A 22,626-nucleotide genomic window follows, 5' to 3' on the forward strand; every position below is an offset into this window, starting at 1 on the left:
TTTTTTGTTTCTTCTCACTACAATAGTTTGCAGTTATAAAATCTGGCTTTTATTTTTGCAGGCTTCACAACTTGTAACACTCAAAGCCATGGGATCACAATTTTCTTGGCTCTAAATGTATTTGAATCTGCTTTCCTAAACCCTATAAGGTGTTTCTACTACCCTCGTAAACTCTAACATGCCATTACTTCCTAACCTCAAGGTCCTCCGACCTGCTAGTTTCAGAGGAGTTCATTAAACCAAATCTAATTCTTTCATTTCAGTTCTAGCTCTTCTGATTGTGCTTCAGACAAGTAACTTGTCTCCCCAAATTCCCTCACTACTGATTTCTTCCTTCAGCCTATAGTCACGCTCACGTGTTCCCCCACCCTGTTAAAGTCCTTCCTCCCTTCTTACGTAAACTGTTAGGATAGCCTCCTAAGGTCTCCCTGCCTTCAGTCTTGCTCCACTTGCCCCAAGGCCCATATATGGTTGATGACAATTTCAACCAGAGTAGGAGACAGTGGTGCCCCTTGTCCAAGACCCCCAATGTTTGCCTAAAACCCCAGAGAGTGCCAAACCCTATATATACAGTACTATGTTTTTTCCTATACGTACCTAAGATAAAGTTTAATTTATAAACAAGGTACAGGTAAGTGATGACAACGATAACTCAAAATAGAACAATGATAACAATGAGATCTCTCAAAATACCATATTGTACTGTCCTCACCCTTCTTGTGCTGATGTGAGATGGTGATGACGTAACATGAGGTGAGTGACATGTGTGCTGTGACATAGTGTCAGGCAACTAGGCCTTCTGACAATCTGGCAGGAGGTTCCTCTGCTTCTAGACTGCTGTTGCTTACAGGTAACTGAAGCAAAACGGTGGGTAAGGGGGACTACTGTGTCCCAAGTGCAAACTAACCATGTCACTCTGATACTTCAAACCTTTTAAGGAGTCCTTCTGGGTAAATTCCTGGTTTCTTAGCATAATGCACTGGCTTCCTCCTCCCATCTCAAGCCTCATTTCCCAGTACTCCCTGCCTTGGACTTCAAACTCCAGTAAGATCAAACGTTTTGCAGTTCAGTGTGCTCAGGTCCCATCATGTTTCTCTGTCTTTTTTCCTGCTGTCCCTGCTGCCTAAAATGCTGTCCCCCACTAGAACCCTCTTTCCTAAAATACTGTCCCCCACATCCCTTCTTCTCCACTTGGCACACGCCACTCGTTCTCCAAGACTCCGTTCAGGTGTTGGAAACTGTCCCCTAACCCGCCCAGTCTGGGTTAGGTACTGCTCGTAGATTCTTCAATCGCTTTGTGAATCCCCAGTACCAGGATAATGCCTGGTATTCCATACATATTCGTTGAAATAAGCTAAGCTGAACACGAGCTTTCTTCCATGATACCCATCACTTTCACCTTGGGACCGAAATTCTTCCTCATATCTTCGAGTTTATGTAGGAAATAGTGGTTTCCTTGATTACTTCATCAATTTGAAAATTGCCAGCTAGGAAAATTGAAAGACACTGAGGTACACACCTGTTAGCAGACTGGGAACCCCACAGTCACCTGATGGTCAAGGCCTCCGCCACCTCTCCGTCCTGTCCTGGTGCCGAGTTGTGATCTGGGTGGGGCAGGTGTCTTAGCTTCTTCTATCTGGTGAGGCACGCTGCGCTGTATTCCCAGAGCACGGTCACATTTCTCTTCCCATGTCCTTTGGTCCGTACTCAAATGGATTGTCTCAGATGATGCCAGAATGGAAACTCCTAGAAAGCAAGGATGAATTCTTAGATATGAAAAGGCCGCAAACTGGAACTGGATCATTGGCATGACGCTGTAATGTACACTGACCTGCCCTGGGACACACACTGAGATATTATGCATGCGCTAGTTTCAGCTTCAATTCTAGTTGCCCCAACTGAGAATTCCATGCTCCAGAGGTGGTCAGGTGCCAACATCAAAAAGACCACACTCCAGAAACAGCTATGACAGGATGTCTGTTATCACTATCTTGATCCAAACCACATGGTGAACGTCAGAGTTGGGTTTTTATTTTTGGTTTGCTCAAAAGTATGATAAATGTTAGAATGGGATCTCATTTATGATGTTATCAGTACGTAGGATACTGGATTGACGAAAACATTTTAGAGATGCTTGCCTCCCTTGCATGCATAGAGCATAGGAATCCACGACACCTGCATTCGATCCCTAAAATTTCTTATGTCTTCTATAAAGGTTAAAGAAGTCAGCCTCAGGAATGAAGTTACACATGCCTTAAGAGATTCTTTCTTGCAAGGAGATAAAGAGAATTATCTGCCCTTGCAAGGAGGGCTGAGAATTAGGGTCTCACCAAGCTTATAGAGCAGGTTATATGAATAGTTTTATTTAATAAACGTCTGCACGTACATATGACTTTGGTCTAAGATTGGCTTCCATCACAATCTCATATCCAGGTCAGGAGGAAGTAATTAATCCTCACCTACCTGAACTTCTTTGATGGCGATGGTTATCTATGGAAAAGAACCTAAGAGTTATACATGATCAAATTAGTCTTGTTCAGTTAGCAAGAGTGGCAGCTATAGTCTCTTTGTCCCTTCTGGTTTTAACAACTCCCCTCAAATTTTTAAATGGTAACAGGTTTCACAAAACAATTTGAATTTCTGGTTTATCCTGAAATCTGACAGTCCTGGGCCCCTATTCCCACATGGCAACTACGCTGCCCCCTTTTGGGCTAGCATGCCCTATCCAGCTTGCCCCCGCCCCCGCACAGTCACTTACTTGGACGTTAGGTTACCAGCTGGACACCAGAGGCCTGGGAGCTTAGCACCCTTTGTATAGCTGTTCATAGTGTTAAAGCACTGCCTGCCTCAGTTTTTTTGCACCTAGATATCAATGTTGTTGAAGAAAAGATCAAAACAGCCAGTCCAGAATGTGTTACACTGAACAATTTAACATGCATTTGACTGTGATTATGATCAAATTTATGGTTCTAAGATTTTATTTTTAAGCAACGCTAAAGACACATGCTTGAAAGTTGGGAATGTATCATTACATCATATTTTTTCCTAAGAAGTGAGAGAATATTTGGAAGATCCAAACATGTTGAGACTTCCGGCGCTCAACAATTCTGGGACCCTGTTTGTCCAGCTAACTGACAATCGAGGAGCCGGACAGACTTTTTTAGCTTCCATGATAGCTTTTCACTCACTGTGTCAAGTCTTCCTTCAGTCATCTGTGTGTTTCTTAAGCTCAACACATTCCTGTGCTTGGTACAGTGAAAGGGCTCAAAGCAACAGCAAAGGGGCCCACAAAGTTAAAGACATTCATGAATATATATTTTTAAATCACAATTTGGAACCGTTTTCTTATGATGACAGTGTCAACTATACCTAGAAATTGTGGGTTTCTACTGAAAATACTGTGTTATGGCTGTATGATTCCAAGTCCTCAGAACCCTCTACCTACCTGTCTACACAGATGGACTCTACAGGAGTGAATGAAAGCAATTTGCTCAATATCCTCTAGAGGTAATATATATATTCATAGCTCTTCTGTATTTGTGTTCAATTTTTCAACCCATAAATTGTTATACTAAAAATATATTTGAATTAGATTATTTGGCTGTCCCCATTTGAATCATTTTCTATAAAACACTGGGACAAGTAGCTTTTCGATCTGATTTTTCAGTGGGCACAGAAGGAAAACACTCTGGGAAGTGTAAGAATTTCAGGGAAATCTTAAAAAAAAAAAAAAAGGCCGACTCGTGAAATAGCAAAATAAATCCCTGCAATAACACGTTGTTGTCACCAGGTGTCGCAGTTGGCCAGATTGAAAGCTCAGAGCTCCCTGGGCCCGGCGGCCGGTCAACAGCGCCGTCAACCACCCAACAGCGTTTCCCAATAGGAAACCTACGTTTGCTCAAGAAATCATGTGAAATCCTAAAAGCGTTCTCACAACAAAAGGACTCATTTGAAAACAAAACAAAACAAAACCAAAAAAACCCACTTGCTAAATCTTGTCGGTACTAACGCTGATAAAATCCATCAAATCCAGGTCTAATAATGTTTCTGCCCTGTTTGTATGTTTGCTTGTTTTTTATAAAAACTGAAGTCTCTGTCTACAGAACCAAAGCCAGGTTTCATGGTCTGACCCCAATCGTCCACCCCTGCCTGGCTCCCTGGCGTCTCTCTGACCTCTGCCCCTCACTCTGCACCTTGGCTGACCCTGTCCTGTCTGCTGGAAATGCCCTCTCCGCAGGGTGGCAAGGAAAACAGGAGCCCAAGTGCTTGGAGTGGTTCACAGTCTAGACCGGGAAACATGACGCAGAGACTGAGCAGCCGTGCAAGACATGACGCAGAGAGTGGCCGAGGGAAACAAAATGTCCGTGAGGTTCAGCACAAGTAGAAGCCGTGACTGAAAAGGCACTTTTTAAGCCTTTCGGTTCATAGTTTATTAATGGTTGCCGTGTCATGTGATCTGTACTGTATCATAGACTCTGTGCTGTGCGTGTCCAAGCCCATAGCTCCATGGGTTCCTTCTCAAAAATATAATTCATACCTTCAAGTTATGAAATGCTAATCTTAAGAGAGGGGTCTCTTTGTAATAATAAGTATTTATATGCATTTAAATACATGATTTATTATTTATTTATATACATTTAAATACATTGTTTATTATCCATAGACTTACCAGACTGTATAAGGGATCCATTGCAAAAAAAAGAATAAGAAACAAAAAAGGTTAAGAACCCCTGTTTTAGGCAAAGGGAACAAAAGACACAGCAGGTGTAAAGATGAGGACTTGTTCGAGAACCCACCACCTTTCGTTCTCCTGACCCTGCAGCCTTCCCAGTTCTCCTGTCTTACTCTCGTGCTGCCATGACTCTGGTCCGGGGTGCCTGTCCATCTGGCCTTCCTCCGGCCCGTTTCCCATACTCCATGGTGCCTGACAGGTGGACGTTTGGCGGCCACTTACTCATGAGATGAATACATGAATGAAGGCAAAGTTGTCTTTGGGGTCACATCAGGAAAAGGCTTGGAAACCAAAGTAAGGAGTTCGGATTTTATTCTCCAGACTTGGACTTTTCAAACTGTAAGTTACGATCTCTTAATGGATGGTGAGATCAATCGCGTGGGTTACAGTAATTCTTTTTGTATGAAAGAGAATTTTATAGAACAGAATGCAATGGAATAAAATAGAAAATATCGGCATGCCTTGCAAGTAGCAAGGGTAAACATTTCATAAAACGTTTACTGCAGTTAGGCGTATTATGCCTATATATGCATAGCCTATGTAAGTACGTGTGCATTGTGTGGTCACGTGGAATTTATTTCTTCCTGTGGTTCATTCACGTCAGGAGGTCCTATGGCAGCTGTAACCATAGGGGAACCATTGAAAGGTCTCGATATACGATCAAATCTGTGGCTTTGGAAGCCTTTTCCGAGGACAACATGGAGGTTTCTTGACCAGAGATGTCTCTGGAGACAATGGGGGCAACTGAAAAGCTACAACAGCCAACTGGAAAATGGTGAGAAAGGTGTGGAGGTGGGATGGAAAGAAGAGGGTGGGAAGGAGAAACATGGGCTGGATGGAGGGCGTGTAGGAGGGTGCTGAGGCGTCAGTTGATAAGCAGCCCAGCAAGCACGCTGGAAGGAGCTTGCCTGCGAAGAACCCTCGTGGGAATTTGTGGTGACATCTAAAGAGATCTGGAGTGTGAGAGAGAAGCTCAGACCGGAGACACTTCCACAGGGAGACATGCATCGCTCGTGTTAGTCTGGGTCTTCCTGCAAGCAGACGTCAAGGTGGATCAAACTTGCAAAGATGTCATGCGGGGGTTGGGGGGTGTCCCTGTGATGCAAAATGGGGAGGGCGGCAGGAGGGGCTGCGCTGGCCGGCTGGCAGCTGGTGCGGCCTAAGGAGGGTGCAGCAAGGACATGAGGAATCCTCCGGCCAAGGTCGTCGGCGAGAGGAGCCCGTCTCCGGGAACAGGCCCACGTCGTGCTCGGGCAGTGGCCCCGGCACGTGCCGAGAAGCCAATCTTCAGGGCCAGCCCTGCGCCCTGGTCGCCTGCTGTCACTCGAAGCTGGAGGTCTGTGAGCGGCATCTTCCTGGGGGCATCACACTTTAACGAGTGAGTTCGCTGCCGTTTACTGCATACACATCAGGGTCAATAAAAGTCCAATTCTGGCCAGCTGCCTTTTTCAGTCAAGAAGTTGTGAAAGGCAGCCTGGAGCTCTGTCCCTCCTAGCAACGGTTTCACCCCTTCCTCCTCCTTTTAGAATTTCCTTTTGCCCCTGGCACTCATTTACCAGCTACTCACGAATTAAGCTCAACCTGTTCCTCATGAATTCTCCTGCCCGGCCTTTTCGGCCTCCATATGTTATCTGCCGCTTGTTTGGAAAGCAGGCTGATGTTCTGTCAGCTTTTCTCTCTCTTCTCCTCCCTGGGCAGCCCTCTTTTGCACTACTTCTTGATCATCTTTTCCCAGGTGGAGTTAAATTCCGCTCTGAGCCTGTCACACGTGTACATGACCCTGTCATCCGGCTGTGGGTCATGCAGGGAGGAAGGGAGCGCTGAGGGGAGGCTCAGCACCGTGTGAAGAATCGCAGGCCCATTGGGTCCTAAGCTCAGGATGCAACATTATTTGGAGATAAGGTCTTTAAACAAGTGATTAAGTTAAAATGATCTGTTGAGGGTGGGCCCTAACCCAATAAGACAGGTCTCCTGGTTAGCACAGGAGGTTAGGACGTGGGTCCGCGCAGGTGACATGTGACGGACGACGCAGCCACACGCAGGCTGAAGAGAGACTCCCAGCCCCACCACCAATTAGCTGGGCAACTGTAGGCAAATTATTTAACTTTTCCAAGATTCATTCTTCTCACCTGTAAATTGGGAGTAACAGTAACCGCTACCCCATGGGGTTGCTCTAAGTGATAAGTGAGAGAGACATACACCATAGAGATAACACATTGCTCTGTGCCTGATAAGCATTCAATAAAAATTAACTCCAATAGCTATTAACAATATCATGGCTTTGACCTCCTTATTAGATTCACTTATCAGTTTTCTTATTAGTTTATTTGTTTTTTAAAGCTTTCATACAGTATTGCCTCTATATAAGATCTCACATATAACAGTCACCTTCTTTTGTTTTTGGGGTTTTTTTTTGGCAACCATTTTGGGCACTTTTATGGTGTGTCTGTCATTTGACTGCAGTTGGCAAAAAGCATGGACAAAAATAGAGAAGTATTTATTCGTCATTAGGAGAAGCCTGGCAGTAGGTGTCTAGGGCTGGAGTCGTGGCTCCGGGATGGCTTCGTCACTCCAGGCTGCCGCTCTCTCCCTGCTCCCCCGAGCTGTGGGCCGTGAGATGGGTTTAGCTTCTTTGGTACAACATCCCAGTTGTACCACGTCCCAGGGAGGAAGAAGACAAGAAGGTGGAAGAATGGAAGCCAAGGAGTTTTTCCTTTCAGATGCTTACAATGTCACTTAGGAAGGCAAATCCTCCCCCCATCTCACTGGCCAAAACGGTATTAGGCAGTCGCGCCCAGTGGGCAGATGGTCTGGGATCCTGTTAGTTGGGTGCATATCTCACCTCAAACATCATCAGAGTAATGGTTTGCAGAAGGGGAAATGGATATTGGGGTGAACGAATAACTATGTCAACAACATGGCTTCATTTAATTCTACTTGTTAAAGTAACAGTCTGCTTAAGAGCTGATACTATGGGCTTGAATCCAGAATTCAATAATTTAGGTAATGGCTAAGGGTACATCAAAACCAAGGTCAATTCAGTAGGATGAAAATCAATCATACTAACTTTTGCATCGAATTAAGTGATCCATCTAGTCAGAACAATTAGTCCACATCGACGTGGATTACTCTGGACCCTAGATACAGGTACTAGTAGGCTAGATTGCACCACGTGTGACTTATGCAAGCTGGCCAGTTAAGCAGTGTTTGAATCTGATTGCTTACACATTTAAGCTACTTTTATTATGCTATTTCTAGTGTATGAAATTATATTCTATGACTTGTGTAGGAAATCAACCTACACAGCCCATTGCTTATGTATTATCTATATTTACTCACTTGCCTCGAATCCTTTTTCAGAACAAGGCAAGGATGAATAAAAAATCCAGTAATATATAGTCTGTACAAGTTAATAAGCATCACAAATAAGAAGAAATATTGTTATTTTCATATCTTCACCTAATAATTACGTCTTCTCTTGCAAAGTCTTCATTCACCTGGAAGAACTATATAATGTTCTCAATTTTCTATGGATGGGCAGTGCTCTACTGTGCGGTATGTAGATCTATCATGCCATAGTTGCAGGACAGGACCTCATCCAAGCTATCTGAATGTGTCAGTAAATTAAGTATGGGTGTTGTCCTGATATGCTATTTAGGCCAGACAAGGAAGAGAGGAGGACTAAGGTGCCACCGAGGAATGAGATAAAAATAAAATCCATTCATTTTTATGTATTAGATTAGTAAGTTAATGATGAAATAATGATTACAAACTCACATTAAAGTAGCAACATCTTTATTTTGTCCTCTAATCATTTGATATTTATTAGTCTATGTGTTAAACTAGATGTTAAATTCCTAAAGGATGTTTTGCATCTCACATAGCACTAGTGTCTTGAGCCATGCTTGTTAATTGACTGAAGGATGTATTTATCAAAAATTCTACTGGTAACTCCCAATCACCAATAAATTCTCTTTATAACTAAAATGAATTACATAGATGAAGGCCATTAGCTTAAAGGTATAACTATAAAGTTGGGTAATTTTTTTACACAAACATAATGGAATATAAAATATGTTATCCATCTTCAAAGCTGAAATCCAGAAGGCTACATACTTGTTGGATAATAATGTAATTTCTCAATACATCAACAAAACGCTTTTGCAACTGCCTTAAAACTCAGTTGAACAAACACACAAGAAAAATAATTCACATAACTTTATAAACACAGCTAACTTTTAGACCTCTCCTCCTGAAAAAAAAAGCCCTGTTTGCATTATCTATTTTATTCACCATATTTGGCTTTATGTAACTCTTGGTTGTGTTAAAAAAAATTATCCTTGAAGACTAAATGTGCAACCTTTAAAGTTACTGAAATAAACATGACCTAGGATTATTCTAATACATGACATCTCCATATTGAGAAATCTTAAACTATCCTAATCAGGCTTTAACTTATGCAGTGAGAACTGTCTATAATTAACCCATGAGCCACTCTCTCTAGGCATTCTTAAGGTTGCTCAAGCATTAATATTAATAATATACCAATAAAGGGGAAATTTTTAAGTATCTCCTAGGACTCAATGTTGCTTAGTGGCAGTTATGTTTGTAGTAATGGCATCACCAGGTATCATCATAGAGGTTTGACTGAATGTAGAAAGGAGGACAACTAATTTTTGTGACTGTAAGCAAACATCTAGGCATGAAGGTATGTGTTTGTCGTGGACCTATAATTAGCTCAAAGCAACATATTTTGTTTTAGACTATGCAATGGAAATGTTTGTCCACTCCTGGTGTTAAAAGCTTTCTTGATAAAATACATGTTTTAGGAGTTGTTAACTTAGAGATTTCTGCAACAGACAGGTTTGAGCCATCAGCAAATTAATGACTTGTTTCCTGCAGTTTTAAGCCAGCTTCATGCAAGGATGTGGTAAAGATGGCTTTGTAAGGCTGACCCTCTGACTTCTGCTGCTGTTCATTTCCACCACCGTTGGTAGAGAGGTTTTTGGAATTCAGATGGACCAGAGCAGAGCCAGGGTCTAGTGATGGCTACCATCATGTCCGAACTCCGCCTCAAGCCATAATGCAGATGTTTGATCCGTGGAACTGGATGGCAAGCTACTTGAGGACAGGCCTGACATGTCAGGCAGCCATCAGCTCCCACATTTTATCCTAGGACATTTCTAGATTCAAGGGACAAATGGAGTCCTCAAGTGTGAAATTAAAACTCAGCACTACTGAAATGTTTACTACCACATTCATAAACTGAAAATGTGCCTGCTGTTCATCTTGTTCAAAAAGTGTCCACCTCTAACTTCACATAAAATTTATCTCATAACTCATTTACCCCATTCTTAGTAATTTCAGAAGTGTCATTTAAGTTTCCTCTTACTGTCACAGCTCTATGGCTATTCACTGTGTAATTAAATTTGAAATATAATGCTGAAGAAACAGAATACAGCAAAATAATAAACATGGTAGAGTGCTTGAATCATAGGATTTAGAATCAACCAGATATTGGGCTGGAATCCAAGTGCTACCACTTACTGTGTAACCTGAGTAAGTTACTCCACTGTTCTTAGCCTCAACTTCTCTTCTCCAAAGAAAATGAGAATAGTAAATGTGAATACCTATAAAGTAGTGAGGAGGCTTAAATAATGTGTGTAAAAGGGACACAAGAGGATTTTGGGGGGTGATGGACATATTCCATATCATGATTGTGATGGTAATTACATGATTATGTGCATTTGTCAAAATTCATAGAACTGTACATAGAAAAGTATGAATTTCACTGAATGTCAAGTATGCCTCAATAAATCTGACTTGAAAAAATAAAATAAAATTTTTAAAGTGCATGTAAAGTACTTAGCACAATGTTTAATAAGTATATAGTTAATCATAGTTCTATAGGGCTATATCAAAATTATGAAAAATTAATTCTTCCATTGTCACTGAAATAATTATCTTCGTAGTTACTAAATTCCTTGTACACTGATTTTGAGATCAAATCCAGTATTACCCTTCTGCTCTTTAAATGTCAAAGGACAGTGCAAAAAAAACTAGTCCAAGCATACTTCTAGCTATGGTGCAGAATATCTCCGCTTAACAAGGATCTATTAACCCCTGAGGGCCCTTCCTACCGCTTGAGAGAGAGATAGAGGAGATGCAACTGACCTCCCAATTTAAACCCTTTATGCATTCACTCATTCCAGAAATATTTATTGCACATCTATTATGTGCCAAGCACTCGCTAGGTTCTGAGGATACATGGGGGCTAATGGAAAACAGTCTCTATCCTTGTGAAACAATCTTGTGGGAGAAGTGGACTTTAACCCACGAATTACCTGAATAAATATTAAAAGTCACAAAAACAAATAATGGACACCTGACTTGGAAACAGTCACCCAAAAGAATAGCTGACCTGAAATTCAGCAGAGGGGAGAACAAACCAGGAATTTTCTTTTTGTGGAGCAAAGGATGTGGCAGATAAAATGGGGAAAGATATCCTGGTGGTGACGGGCGTCCTCCTGGGTGGGGCTCTCAGTGGCGGGTTCAAGGCGTATAGTCTGTGGACAAATGGGGATACTTGAATATGGACTCACATTAGATGATGGTATCATATCAGTGCTAAATTTCCCAAGCGTGGTAATTCTACTCTATTACAGTTAAGGAGATTATCCTTAGGAGACACATGTTGAAGTATTTATGGGGGTGAAGTGTCTTGGCATCTTGGCATTAGCGTACTATTTTCAAATAATTAATAAAAATAAGTGGAATTATAGAAAGAGAGATAAAAGTCATTTTATTTAACAAGTAATAAGTCAGAGTGGGAGGCACATGGGTGTTCATTGTACTGTCTGTCTTTTCCTCTCTCTCAATCTACTTCCATTACCCACCTCCCTTCCTTTATGCTATTATTACCATGTTCTTTTATTTTTAAATACTTCACAAATGTTTCAGGACACTGCTATTATTTTTACTTTACATTGTCAATTACCTTTTAAAAAAACATAAGTGAGAAAAAAGTCTTTGGAGGTCACCAATATATTTATCACTTTTATCATATTTTTACTTTCATATAGATTAAAGTTTCTATCTGATATCATTTCCCATCAGCTAAAGAGCTTTCTTTAACATTTTTGTTTCTTATAGTGCAGTGTGTGGTGATGCATTCTCTCAGATTTTGTTTGTCCAAATGCATCTTTATTTGTGTCTCCGTTTTCAAATAATATTTTCACTGGTTAAAGAATCTTGACTTATTTTTTTCTTTCTGCCCTTTAAAGATGACATTCCATTGTCTTTTGGTTTACCTAGTTTCTGACAAATATATATATATACATCCATTCTTATCTCTAGTCCTCATGCAGAATGTATTGTGGGGTTTTTTTGTTTGTTTGTTTCTTGGATGCTTTTAAAATTTCCTATCTGTCACTGGTTTGGGGGAAATTTATTATGATGTGGTTTTCTTTGTTTTATTCTGTTGGGATTCACTGGGTTCCTGAATCTGTGGGTTTATAGTGTTTCTTAAACTTAGAAAAATTTTGCCATTGTTTCATCAATTTCTTTTCTCTCTCTCCTTCTGGAACCCCAGTTACACCTTGATAAACCACTTGATATTTTCCCATAATTCACTAGGGCTGTTTCTCTCCTCTCTTCCCTCCTGCCTGTCTTCCCTCCTTTTCTTTCTTCCTTTATTTTTATTTTTTACAGAAACAATTTCTATTGCTACCACTTCTGGTTCTGTGATTATTTCTTCTGAAGTAAATCATCTTCTCTTAATCCCATCCAGTGATATTTTTTATCTTAGATATTTTATTTGATTCTTGATTGTATCTTTCATTTCTCTCATTAGGTTCATGTTTTTGTTTTAACTTTTGGGCATATTTATAGTAATCGTTTCAAGTCTTTATCTGTTATTTTCCTCAACCCTGTCATTTCTGGATGAGTTTCTATTGACTGATTTTTCCCCTGCTTGTGGGTTTGATTTTCCTGCCTGTTTATCTGTCTCGTAATTTTTATTGTATATGAGGCATTGTAAATTGTTCTTTTTTGAGTGGTAACTTTTGTTTTCTTTCTTCAGAGACCTTCAGATTGTTTTTCTGGGATGTGGCTAAGTTCCTTATGGATTAGTCTTTCTGGGATGTGGTTAAGTTATGGATTACTACTCCTGCAAAGAATTTTGGACTTTGTCTTGTTAAATTACTTGTGGATAAGTACGATGATTTTAGTCTTATTTTAAAGCATCTCTTTTTAGACTGGATTTTCAATCTTTGCTCTGGGTTAGGTCAGACCTGCAAGTTGTGGCCCTTCTGCGATCTCTATTGAATGCCTGAGTATTCAACAAGGACTCATCACTCCCGCTGGTCAGAATATGAACATCTCCCAATCTGGTGTAACTCTGGGAATTTCTCTGCTGGCTAGTTTTTATTCACTTTTGCACCCTCCTTATGGAGTTTCCCCTTATACATGATGGTTGGTGTGTCAGCAACACACTCAAGGGACCCCCCCCCATGCATATTTGTTGGGCTTTTTTTCTGCACAGCAGCCTCTACAATTCTCTGCCCCACAAAATCTAGCCACGTCAGCCTCCTCGAAACCCCGACTCTGTCCCCTAAACTCAGAAAAACTGCTTTACTCCTCTTAGGCTCACCGACCTTCTGATGACTTTCAGAAATTGTCTCAAAGCAGAAAGCAAGGGCGATTGTAGTGTTTACCCCATTTGTTCTCCTTCTCTCTCGGCTCATAGTCCTGTGTTACCTGTCGTCTCAATATCCATAAACAAGTTTTTCTCCCCATTTGTTTTGTTCTAGTTCCTAGCTGTTTATGGTGAAGGGTCAGTCCTGTTCCAGTTACTTTGTTATGGCAGAATGTCCTTCATTGTTCTACTCCTGAAACTTTTCTGTATGTTTGAAGTTTTCCAAAATAAAACATTTTGGGAATAAACATACGTAGCCAAGGCTGAAACGCTAAGTCTGGTGGTCTTGGGATGCAGACCTTCACTAGCTCCCAGGTCCAAAGGCTTCAGGCCATTAAGGAGAAAGCCTGGGTTCAAGCATAAGCGAACTGAGTACAAACTCAGTCTTACAGGGTCCCCATTTCTCCAGTCACCTCAGCCCTTCTGGTCCTGCATGATGGAAATAGAGAAAAGAGAATTGGTCCTTGGCCATACAGCATGACCCCCGCCCTTTTTTTTTTTTACCATGTGATTATCTCATAGAAAGAATTTTATAAATGTGGTAGCAGGTCCTTAGGCAAGTCCACAAAGTCAGCAATATTAATAAGAGAATTATGTTCTGTGGCTTCTCCTTGCAAATAAGGTATTTGGGTTCCATTATATGTTAAATTGTCTCCTGTGGGCTAGTCAATGAAGCAGACCTCTAAATAAATATGTTTCTATGAGACAGTGCATTCCAAATTCCAAACAATTGACTTCAAGGCACAGCTAATTTGTGTTTTGGAGACTTCAAGAATATGACTTAACCTTAATAATGGTTAAAGAGAAGAGATTTTAATTCTCTAGTTCCTGATCAGTGTTCTATCATCTAATGCTGCATAACAAACCACCTCAAAACATATTGGTGTAATTGAACACCATCTTTCTAATATAGCACACATGTACTATAAAAATGGTTGTGATACTAAGGACAGTTTGAGGATTCACTGTTCCAGCTATGAAAAATGACTTTAAAGTAGATTTGTAATTCATCTAATCCACGTGAACACTCTGCAACTGATTTGGGCTAAGACGCATTTCTTATTAAGCTGGTTGAACATAACTGAATCTTTATGCCATGGTTCAGAATTTTCCAGCATCTCCATTCACTGTATGTCTCTAACATTAAGATGCAAACAGTGTTCACAGCTGAGTTGGCTGTTTCCTTGTGCCAGATCACTGTTTTTTTTAATAAATATTTTATATATACACACACACACAAAACCCCAACAACAACTGAATTAAAACAGCATTGTTTAGTTGTCTCATGATTTTTGTGGGCATTTCTAGTCTGGGACAGCCTCACCTAATCTCTGATGGTCTCTTTCACATGTCAGGGACCAGGTTGGCGTTTAACGGACAGGCCCCGGATGGTCTCACTCATATTTGTGGTGGTCGACTGTTGACTGGGGTTGGGGGAGGTGACTGATACGCGTCCTTCATCCTCCAGCAGGCTAGGCTAGGTGCGCTCATATTGCAAGATTCCAAGGGAAGCAAGCAGGTAAGCCCAGTGCGCAAGCTCTTTTCGCGTACTGCTTGCATTTCATGTGCTGTTTCATTTGCCAAAGTCAGGTAGGCAACCCAAGCGTAGCGAGTGAGAAAACAGACTTTGCTTCCTTATGGCAAGAGTGGAGAATTGTGGGCATTCTTGCAATCTACCAAATGTGAACTTTAATTCAGATAGAGACAGGAAGACAAATCACTGTAGGTCAGAGGGCGTTGGAAGATGAGATTTGGAATGGGCCTCAGATTGCTGGGTAGAGGGAAGGGAGTGCAAAGGGTATTATAAGATAGTTAGAGGACCGCACCTTAAAATCTCAAACTCTTACAGGTAGAAGCCACATGACCTTGCCAAGGGCACACACTCTGCCCCAGATACCCGCCCTCCTCCTGAGCTGCTCTGTCTGGCCTCTGTTGTGGGTAGACAGTCCCTTACCTGAAAAACACTTAAATGTTAGTCTCTCTCCTTTGTTCTTGCCCCTCCTTTACCCTTACTCAGTACGTTCGCCCTGGCGGATCTCATCCAGTCTCACGGCATCAGCTCCTACCTATCCCATCATGATGTCTAAACCTACGTGTGTAGCCCAGACCTGTAAACTCCAGAACCATATTTTTCAGTGCGTTCTTAGACATATCTGCCTGTAGAGCCTCCCAGCCCTTCAGCCTCGGTGTGCCCAAAACCACATTTATTTGCATGGCTGAGGCATTCATCATTTTCCTGCCTTCTTGTTTTGAGTTCCTAGTTTCTGCTCCATGCATTCACCTAAACTAGGAACCTCACCTCATCGCCATCCCTGATTCCTCCTCCTCCTTCACGCAGTGTGATTCCTGGCATATTCTGTGTTCACACCTCCTCCCTGTGCGTACCCCACTGCCTTGGTGAAGGCATCCCCTCTCACCTGGCTTCCTGCAGCCGCCTCTTATCTGGTCTTCCTCTTTGCTAGTTTCTCCCTACTCCACACCATTCAGGGTACATTTTATAAAACCCAAGTTTACTCATGTCACTCCTCTACTTAAAATGTAAGCTGAGTTCCTGTTGCCCGCAAAGCTAAGCCCCAATTCCTTAAAAGCACAGCTAAGTGCTTAGCAATCTAGCCCCACTTGATTTTAGCAACGTCCCCTCCTGCCATTCTACCCCACCCCATCCCCTTTCCCCAACCTCAGTTCCTGCAACAACACATGCCCTTTCACAACCCTGGGCCTCGGCCCATGTTGTTTATTCTTCTTGGACTGCCGGCCCTTGATTCTCCATCTGGTAAATTCTCATTCATCAGTATGGCTCATAACCCTGTCACCTCCCTGCTGATGACTTCCTTGAGCCTTCCAAACAGAGTTAGTCACCTCTTCTCTGTTCCTATAGCCTTTTGCCCTTCCCTTTGGCAGTGACTTCCGTCACGCTTTGGGCTGCCTGGATTCTTGAATACCTTTGCCAGGTTTGGCAAATTTTTAGCCACATAAATTCCATCTTTCTAAAGTAGAACCCAGAGAATGTGAATTCCCCTTGCAGTTAAGAAGCTGTTAAATGATCCAGGCTTCCCCAGTCGGTTGTACCTGCATGGAACTTTTCCTTCAGAAGTGAACAATATGTACATCAGGGCGGCGAGGAGAGGGTCTGGTCTCCTGTCAGGAGTGATCAGAACAGGCCTTCAGTTCTGGGGGTGTCAGTAGCAGAGCTGTCTGTGGGTAGCTCCCAGTGCTGAGAGGTGAAGAGAGGGGTGTCTGCTAGACCAGCTCCCTGGGGGTGGCTGGGCATGTCTGGGCTTCAGAGTCCGGCCTCTGGCTCTGCGGAATATTCCACAAACCACCTAATAAGCTGTGATGAATTAATTTATTGCTTAAAGAAGCTTAAGTGGATCTGATTTGGCAATGACTGAAAAAGAGTGAAGAAACACCTTGGTTAGAATACTTATCAAGTTTCACTGTACAAGTTGTATTTTATGTTATCAAGTTATATTGCATTTAAGTGTCTACTTCCCTCACTAGATTAATCACAAGTACTGTATCTTATGCTTCTGTGGATTAGTTCTAATTTCCTATATAATTCATGTAAAAATATATTGAGTGTCTGCTCTGTGCCAAGCACTGTGATACCCTCTGGGGATATAATGGTGAAAAAGATACATGTGATTTTTGCTTTTTCTTTTTTTTCCAATTCAATCTAGAGCAAATCCCTACTTCTTTAGACCTTCCCTAAACCGCCCAATCAAGGCTCAAATCCTACAGCAGGTTTCCCCCACTGTGGGATTTTTTCCTCTTACAAAGTGTACAGTCCAAAGATCTGTGCCTGAAGCATTCTAGGTGTCCAATCAAGTTAGTACACAAACTCATTTGATTAATTATTTCAGTTAATGGACACTTACGTCCTGAAAATATAAAATAAATGAGAAATGTCCTTGAGTTTCTGTCAGGCTATCAGGAGACATAGATATGTAAATAAATAATGTCCATGAAATGCGAACAGTGTGATGACTGAAATCTGTTCCAGATTCGTTGGCGGCACAAAGGAGGGGCCGATGGCGTGGAGAATTCTGCTTGGAGGAGTCAGGAATGAAAGGCCGAATTTCTGAACTTCTAAACATTTGAGCAAGTGTGCATAAGATTTCCTCTTTTTTCTTCTTCCTCTTCCCTTATTTGCTTTCTTTTCCCTTCTTCCCTCTTTGCTTCTCTTCCCTTTTTCTTGTTGTTCCCTTTGCCCTTTAAGATTCAACTTGAGGACCACTTTTATAATAAATCTTTACCTAAGCACTCCTCTTCCTTGCTCCCAAATTCCCAGGCTGGGTTAGTAATGTCTCCAAATTCCCACAATGCCTTGTACACACCTCTGCTAATTCTGTTAGGCTTTGATGTGTCATCTATGTACCCATCAGTCACCCCACCCACCACCACCCAAGGCAGGGTCTGGTACATCATTGGCACTCAGTAAACTCAATAAATGCTTCCTGAGGAAACAGAAATTAAAATTGCAATGATATCATTGCATCCTCACCAGAATGACCAAAATGAAAAGCACTGATACTATCAAGTGTTGAGGAAGATGATGCCAAAAAAACTGGAAATTTCAGACATTGCTTAAAGGGGTATAAATGGATAAAACCATCTTGGAAGATTGTTTAGCAAAACAATATGCATACCCTATTACCCAGAGACTGAACTAGTGGGTATATTATGTCTAAGAAGGTGCATATAGGCTTTATTCGTAATACCCCTAAATTGGAAACAACCTAAATGTCCATCCACAGTAGGCTGGATAAGTGTATTGCGGATGGTATTATTCACATTAAGGAATAGTACAAAATAATTTTTGTTACGAATGAAAAACTGCTACATGCAACCAAATGAATGGGTCTCATAGACCGATATTGAGTAAAAAGCACCAGACACAAAAAAGTACTTACTACGATTCCACTTAAATGAACTTCCAGAAGAAGCAAATTTAATTTCTGCTGATAGTTTGGAATTGGGGTTAACTTATACAGAAGGGAGGGGTAAGGCCCTGGTAGGGGACAGGAGAGAGACTTCTGAAGTTTTGAAATGCTGTATATTTTTATGATGGTATAATTTAGAGCCACATACAGAAGGATTTTCTGGGACAGTGTCAACTGTCCTCCATCAAAACCATTTTATACTGACATCCACGTAAATAAGCAGAAATTTGAGATACTTTTGATCTTTGCATTTTTTTCCTGTATGTAGGTTATACCTTGATAAAAATGTAAATGTAACAATAATTAGATAAAAAATGAATGTTCCTTCAATGAGTGAGTGAATGAATGAATGAGTTGGGTCTTTAAGGAGAAAAGAAGGTATTACAGTGTGAGAGGGACCTGGACTGCATTGAATTTTTAAGAGAGCTTGGTTCTTGGTTCTTTATACTCTAATGATGCCCCAAATAATTGCTCATATGGTTACATACTCATCTGTAAACTTCCCTTGTTTAAATATTAGTTGCCTTTGTTATTTTGAGCACGATTGTGAGATTAAAAAAGAAAGTCGCTAACAGTAAAGCAGATGATGAGAACCTTGGACTATTTCATTCGCCGTGAGGGCTTTATTAGCCCCATTGGGACCAGGGGACTGTGCTTAATTCCCTTCTGGATTTTATCCTTTTGAGCTTTATGAGATGCAAGTGCAAATTAATTACTGAAGCTTCTTAAGGGGAGGAGAGGAGCTGGCGCCCGTGTTTACCAAAAGGAAAGGCAGCCACCCAGCCTGTGACACGGCCCAAGCACCCAAAGGCCAGAGTGGGGCGGCCCTAATTGCGGGGCGGCGCGGCTCCGGGGTGCACCTCTCCCACCCTTCGGCACGCGGGGCTCACTGCTAAGCCACTCACGCTGTCGCCGGGCACGGTCCGGGGGCGGCCAGCAACCCCAAAGGCCGCCCAGGGCCCACGCACCGCAGGCGCTGCGCAAACCCGCCGCTGCCGGGGCTCCCATCCTGCGCGAGGGGCGCTCCGTCGGGGCATCTGGGCCTCGCCTGGGGCCCCGGGCGCGCGCGCCTCTGCCGGGCCCCAGCCGGGCGCCGTCCCTGCCGCGCGGGGGCGCTGTGCGGCGTCGGGGCCGCCCCGCCGCCCGGGGCGCGCGTGCTGCTGTGCTGCTCGGCCCGCCCCCGCGCCCCGCCCCCTCGGACAGGGGGCGGCTCCCCCGCGGCCGGGGGGCGGCTCCCGGCTGGAGCCCGCGGAGAGCCCTCGCGCGGCGGCCGGCGCCCAGAGCACCGACCAGGCAGCCGCAGGCAGAGGCGCGCAGGATGCCGCTGTCGCCGCCACCGCGGGGCGGCCCCGGGGAGCCCAGCCCGTGCGCGACCCCCAAGAAGCACACCCCCTTCCACCTCTGGCTCTCCAAGAAGAGGCCGCAGCCGTCGGCCTGTGGGGTGTTCGTTCCGCACCCGCCCCGGGCGCCCCTCTGCGGGGCCAGGTAAGCTCCCCGCGCAGCCCCCCGGGCTCACCTCCCCTCACCGTCTTGGGTCCTGGCCCGGAGTGCGGCTCACCTGCAGGAGAGCGCGGGGGGCAGAGCGGCGCCGTCGTGGCCCCTGCAGGCGACTCCTCGCGACTTCTAGCTCAGACTGGACCCCCGGAGAGGCACTGCGCCCACCATGGGGCCTTTGACTGGCAGAGGCTCTAAGCAAGAGTCCGCACTGCCCGCCTGCTCAGGACAGCAGGAGGGCAGGGAGGGTTATCACCGTAATGAGTGACAGGAACCCTTGGGGTTGGACAGCACTTTGGATAATGCTGCCTTTGTCGTGAAGATCCCCGCTCTTGCAGGTATCTCGCCGGATCCGAACGCAGCAGAAGTGTCAAGGGTGGTTACCCCCCACCCTTGGGTGGGGGCCCTGAGGCCAGAGCGCCACTGGCTTGTCCGCATTGGAGTCAGTGGCAGAGCTAGGCGACATCTAGTTATTCAAAGTGCAATCATCATTGTGCTTTTACATTTTTATCGTGATTTTGTGGTGGTTTTATTCTCTATGTAGAATCACTCAGTTATGCTGTTCTGAATGGATACATTCGTTGAAAAATAATCACTTGAGGCAACAGCATATTTATGTGGTTCGGAGGGATAAAATATTTTTAATGAAGGACAGTTGGCAATTGTCCAGTAAACCCTTCAGTACGTGTTTTTAAAATACCTTTATGAATAATGAGGGCCAGAATAAAATTGTGCAAGATCTACCTTTTAGACATATTTTCCTTTTTATTTCGAAAAAAGCCTTAATTTTGCAATATACTTCCACTCATTTAGTAAAATTTTATTGAGCGCCTTCACTAAATGCTGGAATATAAAACACAATGAGGGCAATCTCCGTCATCAAAGAATTCTGAGTGTCTTACGGAGACCAAAAAGTAAAGTAGACCATAGATGTCAGCCCAGAGAAGGGAATCCGGGCAGGCTTCCTGGAGGAAGATGCCTGAGTAGCTAAGACGGAAGGAGAGGAGCAGCGCGGCCCAGGCAGAGGTTGCAGCGTGAGTGTCACCAGCACTCAGAAGAGCTTCCTGAGAAGCACAGGCAGTGCAGGGGGTTCCGAGTACTGGACCGGGTTGGGAGAGGAGGACTGGGACAGGCTTTCTGTGTTTCCTCCCGTTTTGCCATCCCCAGTAGTAATCGGTTGTGCTAGAATGTATTTTCATCTTTTGGAAAACCTAGTGTGCTTGACCATGAACTGAAATTTCTGACAAAATAAGTTACTTAATGACGATGCACCCAACATGGAAGTGTTGTTCCTATTACCTCAGTGAGTATTTTAAACATTCCTTCAGCGGTTTTTCCTACCTGACATAGTCCCGTCCTTTCCTGTCTGTCAACATGTAAATCACACGCAGCTTTAGGCAGTTGCTCCCGATGCCAACGCATCGCAGGCTGAGACCTCAGGTCGGGGCTTTTGCTTCTCTCCTGGTGCCTCTGTGTCTTACTTCAGGCTGGAAACACTGTCTTCTTCCCTTCAGAACTGTGGTCAGCTTTGTACTAGCAAGTGTTCTGAAACCTGGACATACTGGTCTGTTTGGGGGATGTTTTTCTGGTGGGACAGTCACCGTGAATAGTTCGTTCACTTCCGAGAAGGTGGGCCTGTTGCTAGTCCATGGAGTGTGGCTAATGCGCCCTGAGGTTTCCGGGCACTGTCTGGCCAGTGGGGTCTCTCGAGCCGTCTGACCATGTCTGTTCATTTCTGCCCAGGACTAGGAGGTTGTAGAACTCGGCCGCAGGGGGCACCACTCACATGTAAGGATGGGACCGTTGGGTGGCCACAGTATTTGCTGGGCATACAGGTTTAATTTATAGGTTTTTAGATGAAACAAAAATGAATTTATATCCTGGCTATGTGACCTTGGGCAAGTTGCTTCACCTTTCTCGGTCTCAGCTTCTTTGTTTGGAAAATGCAGAAAATAGTAGTAGTGGCTCTGTAGGGCTATCGTGAATACCACATGAGAGTTTTTGTTACTAAATGTAAAACACCCCACCTCTGGACCCAAAGTAGAGACTCAGTTAATGTAAACCACCATCATCATTATTATAAATGCAAGGATCTAATGGAAGAAATGGGAAAAAATAGGATTGGATGGGGAAAACATGCTTCCCTTGCTAGAGGAGCTTTCTGCCTTCACCGTGGTTTAAAGTTTACTGAAGTCAGATTTCTGGATTCTGTGGATATTTGTGGCTTATAGTGTATGTTTTAAAAATCCACAATGGTCACTTCTTCCTCTACATAAAATTATTTGAACGTGGCTCCCTCTGTTCCTAAAATTCACCCTTAATGTTTTTTCAGCTTGGCTTTGATAAACATGTTGGTGTGTTATTTTTCATAGGAATCGAGCCATTGCCCTCCTTAGGCAGCCCCATCTGTCTAGTCTGTTACTCTCTTGCCTTCAGGGGGCCTGTGGTGTGTGCGGAGAGGGCACAGTGAGCCACTGTCAGACTTTTCTTAGAGGCCATTAGTGGACCTGCCATTTATCGGGCTTTGAGTTATATTCCATTCTGTAAGCAGTTTATTCAGAGTGTGGGTTCTCCATCTGGGTTTAAACCCCTATTCTACTCCCTGTGACACTTGGCCATGCCATCCTAGGCCAGTTATTAACCTTTCTGTGCCTCCGTTTTATCATCTACGAAAGGGGCACAGTAAGAGTTGTTGTAAAAATAAGTACGTTAAGGCACATCACATGCTCAGGACAGTGGCTGGCACATTGTGAGCGCTCAGT

At 43.4% G+C, this 22,626-nt stretch overlaps 1 protein-coding gene and 1 long non-coding RNA gene across 6 annotated transcripts in view; one reads left to right on the top strand and one right to left on the bottom strand.

Moving 5' to 3' along the window:
* Positions 1-645: 645 nt before the first annotated feature.
* Positions 646-20,942, bottom strand: LOC118921207 (uncharacterized). 3 transcript variants are annotated; one of them, XR_008992898.1, is made up of 4 exons: positions 19,929-20,942; positions 15,254-15,381; positions 11,154-11,298; positions 646-1,746 (listed from the first exon to the last, which is right to left on the bottom strand). It is a non-coding gene; the product is annotated as an uncharacterized LOC118921207 (long non-coding RNA). The 3 variants fall into 3 exon arrangements; XR_008992897.1 differs by lacking the exon at positions 646-1,746 and adding an exon at positions 7,885-8,413; XR_008992896.1 differs by lacking the exon at positions 646-1,746 and having other exon boundaries at positions 8,518-11,298.
* Positions 19,621-22,626, top strand: part of CRYBG1 (crystallin beta-gamma domain containing 1) — a 149,615-nt gene continuing 146,609 nt past the window's right edge. The window contains exon 1 of one of the 3 annotated variants that reach the window (XR_008992894.1): positions 19,621-19,855. Coding sequence is in view for 2 of the 3 variants with exons in the window: in XM_057489460.1 (XP_057345443.1) it covers positions 19,689-19,855 (167 nt within the window). In the remaining variant the exon portion in view is untranslated. The remainder of the gene's footprint in view (positions 19,856-22,626) is intronic. The other 2 variants (XM_057489460.1, XM_057489459.1) reach the window with 2 other exon arrangements.

Source organism: Manis pentadactyla, chromosome 12 (assembly GCF_030020395.1).
Source record: "Manis pentadactyla isolate mManPen7 chromosome 12, mManPen7.hap1, whole genome shotgun sequence".
Lineage (NCBI taxonomy): Eukaryota > Metazoa > Chordata > Mammalia > Pholidota > Manidae > Manis > Manis pentadactyla.